At 40.3% G+C, this 17,821-nt stretch overlaps 1 protein-coding gene and 1 long non-coding RNA gene across 2 annotated transcripts in view; both read left to right on the top strand.

Annotated features, from left to right (window-relative positions):
• Positions 1-1,114, top strand: part of LOC113657837 — a 10,104-nt gene extending 8,990 nt beyond the window's left edge. The window contains exons 3-4 of the long non-coding RNA XR_003444250.2: positions 373-714; positions 1,092-1,114. This is a non-coding gene — a long non-coding RNA (uncharacterized LOC113657837). The remainder of the gene's footprint in view (positions 1-372; positions 715-1,091) is intronic.
• Positions 1,115-4,724: 3,610 nt separating this feature from the next.
• hap1 (huntingtin associated protein 1) lies at positions 4,725-16,520 on the top strand. Its single transcript, XM_027169959.2, is given in 15 exon segments — positions 4,725-5,979; positions 9,315-9,391; positions 9,796-9,912; positions 10,179-10,276; positions 10,393-10,501; positions 11,883-11,961; positions 12,097-12,227; positions 12,472-12,546; positions 12,658-12,869; positions 12,957-13,169; positions 13,510-13,820; positions 13,933-14,127; positions 14,562-14,664; positions 16,124-16,466; positions 16,468-16,520. Coding segments are annotated over 15 exon segments (2,235 nt in total). The 5' UTR covers positions 4,725-5,855; the 3' UTR covers positions 16,516-16,520.
• Positions 16,521-17,821: the final 1,301 nt, after the last annotated feature.

Here is a 17,821-nt window from a genome sequence, read left to right as displayed (position 1 = left end):
GCGGTGCAACTTTGTTGTTGTTTTGAACAGCAGTAACCTCACGTGCAGTTACATGAATTATTAACATCATGATGATTCAATATATGATTCGAAAACCTTCATAATTCATGCAGATACAGCCGAGGCCTGTTCTCTACTGCAGCTCCGTCAGACCTATCCTGTTACAGATCAATGCCATGGGGAAGGCTGGCCTGCTTTTAGAGAAAGTGATATGGGCTTATACAAAAGCACTACTGTTGTGTATAGAAACAATTCATTTAAATTATTAACACTAATGTACATAGTCTGGCAGTGAGTTTAGAAATCCGTATTAACGTGTAAAACGACTCAGACGATTATATCGTCATCTTTTGTATCTTTTCTGTGCTTTAGGTCAGACGAAGACCTGCGAGTCCAAATTCCTCTTTCACGTCTTTGGCGTCTTGATCCACTAGGGGCCAGCATCGCCATTCAGGATCTATTTAGAAGCCGTTCAGCACACTAAACTCTGGTATCCTGTGCCGTCTTCCTCTCTTCATCTCTGTGTGACCTGCGTTCCCTGTCCTCCATCTGTTCCCCTTCAGGCTCTGCTGGAGCCACGTGTATCCATCACCCTGAACGGGAAGCAAGAGGAAGGATGTGGCCTCCTCACCCAGGACCTCCACCTCTCTCCTGGGAACCTGAGGCACAGCCCTCTCCAGGTTAAAGCACACAAAGATGTGTCCACCCTCACAGGTAGGAGTCTAATACAGCTACTGATGCAGATTGAGTCTTTACATCAGAATATCTAAATGTGTCCATATTGTTTGCACTAAGGCTGCACGATGAATTTGATTTGAATACTAATTGTAAATAAAATCTTATTCATGAACAGTTTAAAATGAATGATGTTCATTTGGTGTGCTGCCGAGCTTAATAACGTGGATAGTGTTATGTTATATTTATTTTCGAATTGCATGCATGTTTAGCATTTAAAAGAAACACACAATTATTATTTATGAGTTAATTCTTCTAGATTTTCTGTAATTCTTAAATAAAGCCTAAATGTGTAACACCTAAATGCTTTATCAAGTGAAATTTCTTTTCATTCTTTTTGTCTGTTGCACTCACAGATGTGTGTTCAGGTGTGGATCTGCCCGAGGTGGAGATAGTGAGCTTACTGGCAGAGGAGTTACCCAGGTACACTCTGCGGGCGGACCACGTGTTTGGGTACGAGCATGACGACTGGCTGCACACTCCACTGCTGCCACCTGAGGCTGCTCTTGGACTGACCTACGAGCAGATCGAGGAAACCTTCAAATACTTTCGTAAGTCATCACTTTCACATTCTGTTGGTCATAAATTAAGCGTGGCCTGTCATCTCGGTGTAAGGATCTCTTTTGCAAGTATAATGCTCAGATTTACTCCACAGTTTTACTCCAATTTAAATACTCTGTATTTTCTAACTGTACTAACCAGTTAGCTTTGTCTCTTCATTCCTTCACAGATGATGCATTTTTCTGTCGCATTTTTTGCAACTCCTTTTTACTTTTTACACAAAACACAGGGTTTCCGTGATGATACAAAGCATGTGATTTAAGGCACATTAAGTCGTTGCTCTAGTGATTTAAGGCTAAGGTTCAAGCCCCAGCACTGCCAAACTGAGCAAGGCCCTTAATCCTCTCTGCTCCAGGGACGCTGTATCATGGCTGGCCCTGTGCTCTGACCCCAACTTCCAACGTCGGGAAGTTGTGAAGAAAGCATTTCACTTTGCTGTAATGTATATGAGACTAAAGGCTTGCTGCTGATTCTTCAGATTCTCGTTGCTGTTGCTAAGCGTCTAGTCCTAACATTCGAACCCTGCTTTCACACTGTACACGTTTGGCATAGCAAGGCAGGATTAACACCGCTAAAGCTGTAAAAGCAAATGCTACCTGCTCCAAGGGAGGATTTCATAACCCCAGGATTAAAACTGGGTTTAGAACGACAGTAACATGGGCTTAAAGACAGAGAGAGAATTTTATCATGGTATAATAACATAATAAACTATTACACTATCAGAAAAAAAACTTAAATATGTATCTTTCACATGGAGGTGTGAATATAGTGTACTTTTGAAACTTTTACAGTGCAAAGTGACCTTTTAGAGAATAGCTTACATCTTTACATCTATTCATATGGAGTATATTTTACTAAAGGTACAGGAGTAGTAAAGGCTTACTAAAGACTAAAGGTACAACCCCAGTGACATGGAATGGTATGGTTTACTTTTTCTGAGGGTGTAAAAATCGACACCTTGGTTCAGTATTTCGGTTGTAAGGAAAACCTTTGATTCGTCGTACTTGCAAATCGATTCATTAGACCCATATAAAATAATTCAGACAGAAACAATCAGAATTCTGTTGGTGGGGACACAATCTTACTAAGTCACACAATAAATCTTATTATTATCATTATTATTATTATTGTTATTATTATTACTACTATTCTTCTTCTTCTTCTTCTTCTTATTACTACTACTACTACTATTATTATTAGTATAATAATAATAATAATAATAATAATAATAATAATAATAATAATAATAATAATAATAATAATAATAAGTAGTAGTATTATCACATTTGATAATATTAACCCAATTAATTTTTCATTCTGTAATGAATTCAGAGATGATGCAGATGCTCATATTCCTAGCAGGCTCAAAAGGTCCAGGTTACACTTTATAAACGATTTCCCTTCTATAACTGTCTTCGATATGGACAAAAAGTATACATAGCCACACTATCCGATGAATACGTGTTCACCTTGGCTGTGGATCCTTTCAAAGATTTCTTCCTCACATCGTCTCAGAGAGAGTTTCCATCACCACCGTCACCTCTGGCTTGCTGGTTTGAGATAAATATAATCGTTTCAAAATAACACTTTTTATTTCGATTTTTTGATACTCATGTAATGCTGCTTTGTGACAATGTCCATCATTAGACGTTCAATATCATACAAGTAAAATTGAATTGAATTGAAATATTTGTAGTCACTTCTGGAACTATGGATGTTCGGTGTGCGGTAGTTGTTTTTATATGGAAAGACGCTTGCTGTATGTTGTACATTGAATAACGACGATATGTGACCCCCCAAATAATATCCGTCTTCACCTCTCCATCTGTATTTATATCCAGTTCTACTATTCAGACATAACCTGGACTGTTCTACTGACCTTAAAACAATTCCGGAGCTTTTATTTCCAGTTCTGCATCCGGTCCTTCTTATAATCTTGAACACATCGTTCTTTCTGAATGGGCCACAGATCCCAAATACCATCAAGCTGATTAGCAGCCTGCTTCGGCAGTATCGTTAAGCTCCTTTGGCTCCCGCCCAGACCTCGCTTTCCCCAGCGTGATGTCCTGTTCCGTCAGGTCAACAGTGCAGTTGGAGCTATTTAGGTCTTAAACCTCCAGGATGCAGAAGTTTTAAGTCTGTTATGGTGAGTTAGCATGGTGTGTTAACATGAGTTCATCATGAGTGGGAGAGACTTGAGAGATGTGTGTTTGTGTGTGTGTTTGTGTTTACAAAGAAATGGCAATCATGTCTTTTGGCTTTCTGAAATAATTAGTAAACCTTGAAAATAGACATTTTTTATCTAGTGGTACTTAAAAAGTGCTTTACATTTACGGCATTTGGTAGACGTCTTTATCCAGAGTGACGTACATAAGTGCTTTTAAGTCTCTATCGATGAATAACACTGGTTCACTAGGTTAAAGGCTTAGGGTTTTTTAAATACATACTGTAGAAACAAACAGGGAGAATAAGTACTAGTTTAAGTGTTTCAGGAAGATGTAGGACTTGACAGAGGCAGTGACTCAGATGTTCTGACATCTAGGGGAAGTTCATTCCACCATCTCGGTGCCAGAACAAAAAAAGAGTCTTGATGTATACCTACCTCTTACCCTGAGAGACGGTAGGACCAGTCGAGCGGTGCTGTAGGTCTGAGGATCGAGGTGCAGTGTGAGGAGTGATAAGAGCTTTGAGGTAAGAGGGAGCTGGTCCATTTTTGGCTTTGTAGGCCAGCTTCAGTGTTTTCAATCTGATGCCTGCAGCTACTGGAAACCAGTGGATTAAATTAATGACATCACTTATATAGTCCTTGAAAAGTCCTGGAATTATAAAGCATCACTGTGAACCCTGAAATTTCATTTTGATACATTTCCTCAATGTATAGAGACTTTTAGGACACTGTTTATTTGTATTTAGGTCAAGCTTTGAGGACTGTAACTTTATAGTCCACAGGAAAATCTGTCATAAATCGATTAGCCTGTGGTCCGATACAGTGTCATTGGATGAAATATTAAACCTTAACTTAAAAAGAGGGGGCACGGTGGCTTAGTGGTTAGCACGTTCGCCTCACACCTCCAGGGTCTGGGTTCGATTCCCGCCTCCACCTTGTGTGTGCGGAGTTTGCATGTTCTCCCTGTGCCTCGGGGGTTTCATCCGGGTACTCCGGTTTCCTCCCCCGGTCCAAAGACATGCATGGTAGGTTGATTGGCATCTCTGGAAAATTGTCCGTAGTGTGTGATTGCGTGAGTGAATGAGAGTGTGTGTGTGTGCCCTGCGATGGATTGGCACTCCGTCCAGGGTGTATCCTGCCTCGATGCCCGATGACGCCTGAGATAGGCACAGGCTCCCTGTGACCCGAGGTAGTTCGGATAAGCGGTAGAAAATGAATGAATGAATGAATGAACTTAAAAAGATAATAAGTATTGAGGGGTGGCACGAATAAAAAGAAAAATGTTAAGCCTTTGTTTGCTCATTAATTTAACCAGTTATTTAATTTGATCAGTTAGATGTGGGGTAAAGGAAATGAATCCGATTCCTCAGACCTGCTGCTTTGGCTTTCCTTGAACTATCTGACATTTTGAACTTGCTATAGAGTATTATAACTGGTCTAATCTCTCATTAGCGAGATTTCCGGGCTCTGTGGGGTGTTTACAGCTCTTGCAGTGTTAAACCTGACCTGTTGGGAGCTGAAAAATTGATGTGGCTCGAGATAAATATTTGATGTCGGGTAACATTTTGACGGTTCGAGCCAGATCAGTGTGACTGAAAGGAAAAGGTCAGCGATTTCAAAGAATTATGTCTCTGGGTTCAGATTCGTATTACACTCATATTGTTTCAGGACAACATGATGAATTGCATTTGAAGACACTTCTATATATCAGTGATGGTTAAAAATAATGTCAGCTTGTTTTGAGGGCCAAATCACACCAAGGTCTTGTTGTAGGAGTTTGTCTATAAAAATGATTATTAGATTGAGAACAGTGACCCATGAAACCTAATATTGTACTGAAATAATATCAGATACACAAACGCACACACACACATAGTCTGGTCCTCTGTGACAACATTGCGTTGCCAGATTGATGCTAAATGTGCCAGAATGGAGCATACCATTAGCATGGGGGTGTTCACTCTCTGAAGTCTCTTTCAACCTTTTAAAAAACATGATTCCAGCAAACCATCTCCTCCCTCCAATCATTATTTCTGTCCTTAAAATGATTAAATCAGTGGCAGAATGAATAGTTTCCCTCCTCTTCTTCTTGATAGTCACGCTTGTTTTAACTTTACCTTCCCCTTCCCACTTGTCTTATCTTGACCCATGGCTTAGAGCAGCCAGGTAAGTGTCAGTAAACACACTGCAGCTGAAGCACAGACAGGATTTATCATAAACTTCATTATGCATGCAGTCCGAGAGCTCACAGGTATGTGAGTCAGAGACTGTCGTCATTCACTCGGTACAGACAGACTGCACAGAAGTCAAGCCAGATTATAGGGAATAGGGAGAAGAGGAAAAAGGCACAGATTAAAGGATTAAAGGAGTGGCGACTAGAAGCAAGGGAGACATGGAGGTTTGGAGCAGCTCGAGCACAGAGGAGAGCGAGAGAGACAGCACCATGAGTCAGGATGAGGAAGATGAGGGTGAACAGGAGGAGAGTACCAGCGGTCTGTGCAGAGACCTGGTAAAAGGTAATGTCAGAACAGTTTGGAGTAACAACAATATGGATTGGGGAAAAGGACAGAACTAATAGAGATCAGAAACGAAGGGATTTGTTCTAAAGAGGACCGTATACAGTAGACTGCTGAAGAATGTAATCAGTGAAGTGTGACAGAAAGCAGGCACGGAGTCCTGGATGGAATTGATCAGAACAGCATCGACCGAACAGAATTTACTGAGGAGTTTTTCTCATGTTGGGATAGTAGTAGTGTGTGCTGATGCAGATATGTTGCCAATTAACTACTGTTCGACGCACACAGTATTTATTAAGAAGGTTGCTATTAATATCATAGCTAATATAATTGTAACATTTGACCTACTGTAAGATGCTGTATGCAGTGTTTTTTTTTTCAATAGTCGCCCTGCACCACGCGAGACCTTTTGTGGAATGTCTGGGGACGTCTCAAGAGTCTAAAACCTCTCTATCGGTCTTTTATGATTACTAATCTCCTCGTCCTCGTTGTCCTCACACGTACGTGCTCAGAGCCGAATAAGAACACCGCAGCATCGGTTTATTCACTTGTACAAATGTGGTTTGTTTTAACCTTGAGGAAACCCAATCGTTAGTCGGCATGTAAGATTAAACAGTGTGCTTTTCTAAATTATACATTAGGGGCCAGAACAGAAGCTAATACAAGCACACGGTTACACACATAAAAACACCCAGCATTCCTTTTTTATCAGTACACTTCATTTTAAGTTTTAAACCTATTACCCTTAGAGCAGCTTAAATGAATTTCTATTTAAAATTACACAAGCTCAAGGACACTTCTTAACAGATGCTGTTCAGTGTTTTAGTACATACATTAGCTACATAACGATAATGGTTGAATGTGTCATCTTTTTCTTTTAACCCCCGAGGTCAGGACAGAAACAATAGATCCTTTCTTAAGCATACAAAGCCTGGATGTATCTACGCACGCAGCGTAGCAGATGTACGGAAAGAAGCTCAATTCAAACCCAATTCCAACACCAAGCGTCCCAATGAACACATAGAAGAAATCATCTCCTCTTACTCTGACCTGACAAAAGTACCAGAATTCTTCAAACACACTCATTTTAAACTGAGCAGGTTGTTTTCAACAGGAGGCTCAAAAATAGGCTGAAGGTCGAACAGGTTAATGCTAAGTAATCATTTTATCAAGAATCCCAGAAGCTGAAAAATGATCAACATTGTGTGTGTATGTTCATCATTCACCTTAATCTGTGTACTGTAAACACAAGTTTGGACAATTTCTCTCACTCGTGTAAGTTATGTGGGGAAGTTGTTTGACTTTGTTGTTGCTTCAGATACTCAGGGTTGTAAAAGGCTTTATACATCACATCATATCCAAGCTTTGGAAGAATTGAAAAGATGTTTTATTTTGATCATTTCTGGAGCAGAGAGGGATAGGGGCCAAATAGAGAAGCTGGGGCTTGAACTGTGACATTCTGATCAGTTATCTGTTTTAGCCATCACTGCTCATGATCACCGTTTATACTGTATATAGTAGAGATGGGGCGTACGATGGCTTAGTGGTTAGCACGTTCGCCTCACACATCCTGGGTTGGGTGTTCGATTCCCACCTCCACCTTGTGTGTGTGGAGTTTGTATGTTCTCCCCGTGCCTCGGGGGTTTCATCCGGGTACTCCGGTTTCCTCCCCCGGTCCAAAGACATGCATGGTAGGTTGATTGGCATCTCTGGAAAATTGTCCGTAGTGTGTGATTGTGTGAGTGAATGAGAGTGTGTGTGCCCTGCGATGGATTGGCACTCCGTCCAGGGTGTATCCTGCCTCGATGCCCGATGACGCCTGAGATAGGCGCATCCGAACCCGAGGTAGTTCGGATAAGCGGTAGAAAATGAAAGAAAGAATGAACGAATGAATGAATGAATAAATGAATGAATGAATGAATGAATATTAGAGATGGGCGAATCAGCTCAAACGTCACCCGAAACCGCTGCTTCAAATAAACCATCCGTCCGCCACCCACTTGCATCATAATTTTCTCTTAATAAGATATCTGCACCCGATCATCACATTACAATTATTCTAATTCTTAGTTTTCATCATGATGGTATGGTCAATGGATGGTTCTTTTTTACGATCTGAACGATCTGCACTTAACATTAATACGCTGGATGAATGCTGCTTTTAAATAAACATGTATTTATTTGTTTGTTAGTTTGTTAGTTTGCTTATTTATTAATTAATGTATTTATTACTTAAACAAAAGGTTCTTCTTTGGCCAGTTTAAAGCTAAATTTTATTGCTAGAATAAACACAGGCTTTACTTCCCTTCAGATTTTGGTTGAAATGTCACCGTTTCCCGATCAGGCGAACGCACAAACACAAATGAACACGAACACAAATGAAATTTGCTCAGCCTGAGGAATGACAGGATATCTTTTCGAAATCCAATTCGGAATATTGTACTGCAAATTTCGAAAAATACATCAAGTAACAATTAAGAACGTTTTTGCCCAGTAACTCGTTGCTTATAGGCTATAGAACACACCATATTTTTTTAGCCCTATGATGAAAATGGTTTCAATTTAGCCTAAATGTCAACTATATTAATGGCCTTATTTTATCTGACAAAAACAGAATAGCATCAACTGTGCTTGGATTCAGGCGATTCTGCCGTGTTCACGGCCTGCTGCACTAAATGATCGTTCACTCGCACCGCTTATTTGCGGGAATGCACAAGATTATCCTAGCAAGCCACCGCAGCAGTGGGAAGCGATCTTGTTTTTCCCAGAACGGAAGAAAATTTTCCTCTGATATTTAGAGTATGTAGTTAACATTTGCATCATTAATGACTTGTGCCTATTTCATCCACCCGAACACACCCTGTACACACCCAAAAACGGTTCACACAATGAAATACCATTCCCTGGTGTAATATTATACCACACTCATCGTGTGTACATGGCTATTTTAGTACAAGGGTTGTTTCTTTTTTTATCTACAGTAAATCCTTCATCTTCATTCACACTCTCGTCGTTGACTCCTGATTAACTACCAACACATATATATTTATCACACGTACACATAATGTGGAACTTCATCTTAAAGAGGCTTAAGCTAAGAAGCTCAGTGCACAGAGAAGCCAGCTACTCCTCCTCAGTGTACAGTGTACATATATAATTATATAAGGAAGTATTACATGATGTTTCGGCATGTCTTTGAACACGATTCGTCCCGTTACTGTTTACTGTTAAACTGTACTAGGACGTGTGTGCTTATACAGTACAACAAGAATAGTCCTCATTGTGTATGAGAAAGTAGGCCATGTATTTTGTCTTCTTTGTCTCCCTCTATATAGTGCTGTGCTCAGAGAGGGTTGGCCAAGTTACAAAGACATATCATGACATTGAGGCTGTCACTCATCTTCTGGAGGAGGTGAGGAACATTAACTGACCGCTGTTTGCTCGTTAAAGGAGCTTTTTTTGGGGATTTTATGCTGCTTCTAATGGAAAATTTAAAGTGCAGTAAAAACACTGACTTGACTGTATAGTCTTTGTCCTTTTCCTTTTTGACGTTACTCATTCTACTGGAAAAAAAAACAACAACTAAAAAGCGAAGTAGCACATTTTTATAACAGAAGCCTAAAATTAGCCAAACAAGCTATCCAGATCCTCTTGCCCATCAATATTATAATTAGTTTGAAAAGTTATGTGATTGAAACAGTTTTGAACAAAAGGCACTGTATAGAATGATTGTTAATACACTGTTCATTTCTTTTTTTTTTCTTTTTTCTATTTTATTTTGCACACTGCTCAAATTGGAAAACGTTTTCCCCACAGAAAGAACGTGATCTAGAGCTAGCAGCTCGAATAGGCCAGTCCCTTCTGAAACAGAACAAGGCCTTGACAGAACGTAACGAGCTGCTGGATGAACAGCTGGAAGTCGCAAAAGAAGAGGTCAGTAATCACTGTGAAGCTTAGTGACACTAGCGACCTCCTTGTGGGGTCATGGGTGTTTTTCCTGCATCACGTGGGCCGATATAAATACGTACAGGATCTAAGAAAGCATCCTGTTTACATTTGTTTTATTTATTCTGCGGAATCGATTGTGATGAGAGTGGTTATTGTTATTGTTTTATATACCGAAGATTGTTTAGTATCTTAACGAATCGATGCTAACGCATTTTGAGCCGAATGTAACGAAGGTGTGTGTGACACTGTAGCTTGCTCAGCTGCGTCACGAGCTCTCGATGCGAGACGATCTTCTGCAGCTGTACGCCAGCACTGAGGAGATTGAAGCTGCTACAGAAGCACGCTCACCGTAAGTACAACACACACATACACACGATTCGCAGACGAGACGATGTGCACCTTTTCAGATGTTTACAAAATTTTCAAAAACAAATAAAAAAAAAAAATCTGTTGTTGCTGTTTTAGTGTCAGGAGAAACGAGTCCAGCTCTTCTCTCAGCAACCTCGTCCATTATGATTTCCTGCAAAAGAAGCTCAAGAGTCTAGAGGACGAGAATCTCAAACTGCATGCTGCGGTCAGTTTACAGCTATACAGCTTAGCTTGGACTTCCTCGGAAAAAGAAATAACCGTTAATGTACCTAATTTTAACACTTTTCTGCTATTGTAGAATAATAATGAAGGAATGTAACATATGGAATTATACAGTAAGTAAAAAAAATTTTCAACGGTTCACAACAATTTTATGTGCTACAAAGCTATAAAAACTTTAATGATGGTAGTGATGCTAAAATTAAAATCGATAAAGCTAGGTATCATGCATGCGTTGACATATCGTGTCGTATCTTATCGTACTCAACCAGATTTTGTCTGACGTCTGTGTATTTGAACAACGTTGAACCGTGTTGCGACTACATTACTCCAGCGAACAAAAAAGTTAGCTCTAACAATGAGGCAACTGAATCTGTCGATCGTTAGCGAGGCGGGAGCCCAACCTATCCTATTACATACCCTGTTTTGATTGATTGCTGCGCGAAATGTTACATTTTTTTTGCAATTTTTTCGTATCTCAATCGCTAGATTCTTCTTAAGTTTGGCTGTGCGGTCGTTGGGTGGCTTGCCTACGTACTAGAATGCTTCTAATACGTAAAATGAAAGTAAGCTGGACGAAGTTCAGGGGAAAAGTGTTTATTGAAGTGTAGCATAGCCGTCTTCCTGAACTTCACCCAAAGGTACTGTACTGTCTGTATGACCAGACTTTATACCTGGTAACAAATGACCTTCAAAACAATAGACAGATACAGTTAGGACCTCCTACTAGACAATTTACAATGGACAGGACAGACGGGCCATACTGTGTATTGATCAGTTGTTTGCTTTATAGACAGGCCATTATGTTAACTACAGGTGGGGCACGGCCACAAAGTAATCAGCCATTTAACCCTTTACAGATGTGTGTTAATTACAGGTGGGGCACAGGAACATCAGATGTCGATTACATATGAATGCCAGGCGTAACTCGAATTAACGTAACTGGAAGAGTATCTGTATATAGAAAAATAAACATTTTTCTTCAGAAAGAAAAATTGCCCATTTTTCCATTTGTAAATATTTCAAGAAAACAAACAAAAAAGCTTGTGGAATTGACCTAATTTACATATGTATATCAGTTTCATGTGACTTGATTTGAGCGTGTATTTTCAAATCACTGAATAAAATCAAACATGGGGATCAAACCTCAGCTGGGAATCAAACCCACAACCCTGTACAAATTGTACCACTGCACTTTTAGAGCATACCATAGATGTTTTAGCTTAAATGGAATATCGAAGTTATACCGTGGTTCCCGTACCAGCATGGTGCAGAATGAAATGAGGTAGAACTATTCGTGTTATTAAAATAGACATCTGAAAGATTTCCAGAACATTCAGACATGGTAGCTTGTTTTCTCATCACAGGCCAACGAGTTGACCTTAGAAACCAGCAGCTATGAAGAGCAGGAACAGCAGCTGATGATGGTTTGTGTTGAAGAACTCTGTAAGTAAACCTAAATCTTTTTCAAAATGATCCTACATGCTGTGTATAACGTTTCAATAGTAAGTAGGATGAACAGATATCCTTGGATAATGTGAACACTCTTGTACCTGTTATTCTTTCATCTGGGGTGTGTAGCATCAGCGAATAAGCAGGTGGTGGCGCTGTCAGAGGAGCTGGCTCGTAAAGTGGAGGACTCTCTTCGGCAGCAGGAGGAGATTAGCTCTTTGCTAGGTCAGGTGGTCGACTTACAGCAGCGTTGTAAAGCGGTGAGGATGACAGTGCTAAACATTCTCCGTCTTCTTGTGTACATTGGCTCATATAATAATATAGATAGTCATTAATGTTGTCAGTGTTTGTGTCCCACTGACTAACTTTGTTGTTTCCAAGAAAACATTAGTATTGTGTATTTTGTTGGAACATATAGCCAATCATTAGCAGACCTAAACATCATGTTACACATAATGTATTATTAAACTGTTGTCTGCTATACAATAATATTTTTTGCTGCAGTTAATCAGAGAGAATGAAGAAATCACTCAGCACCTAAACACTTCACGGGAAAGCCAGTCACAGCTCAAATCAGAGGTGCGCTCTGCTCATATCTCACTGCTCGAAGTCCATTTATCAGCAATTATTGTGGACCTGCGCGTGACCTGTGTTTACGCTTGAATTATATTCTGCTCTCTCTGTTTGTAGCTTAAGGACCTTCGAGAGAGGTATTCAGAGTATGAAGAAATGCTGCGGGAAGCCCGAGAGGACATCAAGAACCTGCGGAATAAGAGTCTGCCCAACAGCACAGTGCAGCGCTACAGTTCACTGGCTGCTGTGTTCCCCATGGACTCACTCGCTGCTGAGATCGAAGGAACCTTCCGCAAAGGCCTGGACAGTCCTGCTCCTTCAGAATACAGGTATGCAGGAAAATAATAACATCTACCGTTAAAAAAACAACAACACTAGTGTCTGAAGCACTCACTTATATTCTGACTTTGAAATAGGACCCATCCATGGCGTGTGTTTGAGACAGTAAAAGTGGCCAATCAAGTGTCACGACTGCGCTCTCAGTGCCACTCCCCCGTGGTCCCCAGCTCTAGCCCCGCCTCCTCTCGGTCCAGTCCAAACAGCACACCACGCACTAGCTACTACGGATCTGACTCCGTCAGCCTCAACCTTGAGGACAAACCTCACCCAACATCATTACAAGAGCAAAGGTGAGTTTGTAAAGGAGACCGTTACCACATTTTTCAAGGTGCTTTAGATGGAGCTACAGTAAATTCAGTGAACTGGTCAACACTTTCCTGGCCTTGAGTATTATGGACTAAACGATGTATGTAATACGCTGTGTTTGATTTATAAAAGAACAGGATAAAAACCTGGAGCCGTGAATGATTTTACTAGGTCTGTTTATGGCTCTGACAGCATATTTTAGCATTTGGCTTCATATATAATATAAAGACCTTTGATGGTTAGAAAGGTTAGGGATCACATTTTATGTACATTTAAATGTATGCCACTTGACAGATGCCCTTATTTTTTGGTGTGCCTCCACAGCCTTATAGAATCAAAGCGACTGGGTCAGCCAGGAATGCCCGGTGGTCAAGATCTGGAGGAAGCTCTACGTTCCCTCTCTGCACGCCAGGAGAGCCATTCTTCTGATCGGCCGTTCTTTGATGTAGAACGTGAGAGGAAGCTCAGGGCACTGGGTGGCAGCAGTGCAGAAGGTTCTAGTGGATTCCTTACACCCAATGACAGCTTGGAATCCACAGGAACCAATTATTCAGGCAGCTCCCAGCATTCATCTGCTACATCAAGCTCCAGATCCTACTTGCCAGAACGCCTGCAGATAGTCAAACCACTGGAGGGTGGGTTTGACAATCTCACAAACACACAATCACACACTTTCAAAAGGTCACTTCATTTCAAATGATTATGTTCTACAATGTATCTTGGGATTTCTCCGTACATGTACTGTAGGCTCAGTCACCCTGCATCACTGGCAGCAGCTGGCTACACCTAACCTCGGGGGCATTCTTCATCCACGGCCAGGCATCCTCACCAAAGATTTCAGGGAACTGGATGTAGATATTCAGCAAGTTTATAGCCTCAATGACCTTGAGGAGGATGAACCTAACTGGTCCAAAGTCCCTAACCAAAGTCAGGTGCCTATTGGTAAGGATTTATTATTTTCACATGTTTTGTAGCCTTCGCTTATTATAGTTTCAACCACCCACATATTCCACCCAGGGGATGTAGTGCAGCAAACTTTTGAACACAATGAGCTTTTCAGAGCAAGATATGGGCACTGGATGGACAAATGTTCATGGTATCCATGCTAAAAGCTAAAAGTTTGGCTGCTATATCAGTTGCCTGCTTTGTGAAGATAGGTTTTTAGATGCTTTCATTAATGAAATGTATGTAACAGACTGTAGAAGATAGCCTGGCATGTGAGACTGGATTTGTTTAAACACTGAGACTACACAACTATTTGTTACACTTAATTATCAGCTTAAATGAGCTTTTTTCTTTCTTTTATTTTGTGCTGTGAAGTTCATACAATTAATGACTAGTGCATTTTAGTAAGTGTGCATGTGTGTCCATCTCAGTCACTTCATCAGGATCCAACTCCCCCCACACCTGCCCCACCCACACCATCACCAACTCTCAGATCCTCCAGCCCTCTGTCCTGCTGTCCTCCATATCCACTAGGTAAGAGACCACTATATCGCACTGCTTTCTTAGTCTGTATTTCCATTAAGTAATCAGCCATATAATGTGTCACTGAGATTCAGCTGCTCCATTACACTATTTCTCCAACATTCCCATTTCCTGTTTACCCTCATTTTATTTTAATCCTTGAGTTTATTCTCCCAAGATAAGAGATATAACAAGCTATCTCCCAAGATATTTACATAAACAATTATATATGCTGAATATATGTACGGTTGACTGTATCTGGTGCATTACAGGGATCGAACACATTAGACATTCAATTCAATTAAATTTTATTTATAAAGCACATTTAAGGGGGGGCACGATGGCTTAGTGGTTAGCACGTTCGCCTCACACCTCCCGGGGTTGGGGGGTCGATTCCCGCCTCCTCCTTTTGTGTGCGGAGTTTGCATGTTCTCCCCGTGCCTCGGGGGTTTCCTCCGGGTACTCCGGTTTCTTCCCCCGGTCCAAAGACATGCATGGTAGGTTGATTGGCATCTCTGGAAAATTGGCCGTAGTGTGTGAGTGAATGAGAGAGTGTGTGTGTGTGTGTGTGTGTGTGTGTGTGTGTGCCCTGCGATGGGTTGGCACTCCATCCAGGGTGTATCCTGCCTTGATGCCCGATGACGCCTGAGATAGGCACAGGCTCCCCATGACCCGAGAAGTTAGGATAAGCGGTAGAAAATGAATGAATGAATGAATGAATGAATGGATGAATGAATGAAAGCACATTTAAAATCCGCCTGAGCTGGCCAAAAGTGCTGGCCAAAAATCTGCCTGACCTGAGCAAAGTGCTGTACATAGAGATAAAATAGAAGGAAGAAAAGAAAGAACATAATATAAAAGAACACACACAAATTACAAAACAATTAAAAGCACAGGAAAAGAGGTGTGTTTTTAACATGGATTTAAATTCAGCAAACGTAGAAGCAGTTCTGACCGGTGTCAGAGACATGATGTCAATTTTTCATTCTGCTCTTTCTTCTTTTGAACGCGTTCTCTTCCAGCCACAGGAAGCGTCAGTCAAGGCTCTTCCTCCAGATGTAATGTCACCTACCTCCATAAAGTGAGATCCAAAAGTCATGTCTGAATGGGCACCCAGACTCTTCCTAATGCACTAATTCCCTAATTTCTTACCATGTTCCTGCTTTTAACAGGCTAAACTAAATGGCATGAAAGTATTAGCGATTCAAAATACAAGATTCATGGAGTAATGTTCACCTTTTTTTTGCATGGCTTTATTAAAGGCATTTGTTTAATACTCGTTGTTGAGCAGTTCCAAATAGGAACTCCTTGAGGTTTCATTTTGCATTGTTATGAGATAACCAACTATTTTTTCCAGCATGTTCACCTGGTGAAATACTAACCTTTTTTTAAATCATTAATATTAGTTTTACTAAAGTTATTTTGCAGTAATATTTTTCTGTCATTTAATATGTGCCATGTGTTTTTAAAGCTTTCAGCCTCATAACCTGTCCACCTCTGGGAGCAATGAGCATGTAAGGACCTTACTAGATCACCAGCATGGTTTCTTCCATAAACCTGCTACGAACATGTCGCCCAACTTAGGTCTTATTCAGCTGCTTCAAGAGCGAGGTATCTCAGCTTCCACTAAGCCCAGCCTGCCTCCTATCCTTAGACCCTCAACCAGCACTTTAGCAGCTTTAAACGAGAAGGAAACAGATCTGAGACGTAAAGGAGAGAAACAGCCGAGGAGGAATATTTTTAGCTTCAACCTAATGGACAAGCTTCAGAGTCTCGGTCTTCATAAAGTGATAGCCAGAGGATTCATAGACTCAGGGAAAGAAGGAAGAAGATCCACACAATCCTCCTCTAACAAAACACTGAACACTGGCTTTCAGTAGAAACTACTGTTTTATGTACCGTCTTCCGTTTTGTACGCAGCAGATCTGACCTCTTACGAAGAGTTGTATTTATCAGTGAATATTTGAAAGCCATATCACTCCATGTGGAGTGGTTCTTGTAGGATATTGGTTATGAATGAATAGGATGTCCTGTTGACAATGTAGTAGATTGGTTTGGGAACCCAAGACATTTTAACAATCTGAGGTACATAACGTGTGATAGGTATTTATATTGCTGTCTTATATGTTCTGACATGTAGCAAAAAAGGGATTGACTGTTCTTTCATTATTATTTAAGAACTAGTCCTGTTTTCATTTCTTCATCACACGGCAGTCTTCCATCCTACTTCACCAGACTGCTTGTCTCGAGATACTGTACACGAGCACTATATATTATTTATATATTTAAAAGCCAGTGACTTCGGACTTGTCTGCGTACTGGATGAATCGTGACTGTTCTTAGGTCGTTCAGTTGTTTTTAAGACAACGTGCACATTATTACGACACCAGATGACCTGAGCATATTGTTCAGGATGTCTAGTCTGACATAATATTCTATGATTAATTGTTTTAGATTTCAATCACATGTATTTAATTATTAGTTATTTAATTTTCCCAAAATGCACTGGGAATTTTTAATTGTGAATATCCACAAACATGATGCTTTATACAGACACTTAATAGTCACAGTGCTTTTAGTTACAGATGTTATATCAAATTTTTCAAATGATTGTTGCTTTCACAGGCACATATACTGTATACGCACACATTAGGTAAAAACATCCAAGTATTTAAACAGACGGATATAAAAATGGATAGAAATCTGAGGAGTGGCTTTCTGCACATTTACATTACTATATGGCTAAACAAAACACAAAACAATACCACAGGTCTTTAAAAACCACCTCACATCATGTACTGTGTCCTTTTTAATTGATAGGTTTCTTTTTTTTTTTATCAGACATGCTCTGCAGCATTAAAAGACCATTTACACCTTAGCATTCGTTCTGTACATATAACGTACAGTATAAGGACTTGTACGTTTATATGTATAATCTTTGTCCGGATTTCATGCTGTCACTTGGAAATCTCAGTTAAGCAAGAGTTATGCAATTTTTCTTTTTTTTTTGTTCTGTAGGAAATTTCACCAGAACATTTATTCAGTCACTCGTGTACTATGGAAACCGATTTCAGGCTTCTTTGGAATAATCAATTGAGTTGAAACTTACCTGATAATACAGAATCAGCCAGAGTCCTTCCCTCAGGAGGTAGTCTGACTGATCACCAAT

The sequence above is a fragment of the Tachysurus fulvidraco genome, chromosome 2 (assembly GCF_022655615.1).
Source record: "Tachysurus fulvidraco isolate hzauxx_2018 chromosome 2, HZAU_PFXX_2.0, whole genome shotgun sequence".
Lineage (NCBI taxonomy): Eukaryota > Metazoa > Chordata > Actinopteri > Siluriformes > Bagridae > Tachysurus > Tachysurus fulvidraco.
The sequence above is the reverse complement of the archived record's forward strand: the minus strand, read 5'-3'. Positions and strand labels throughout refer to the sequence as shown.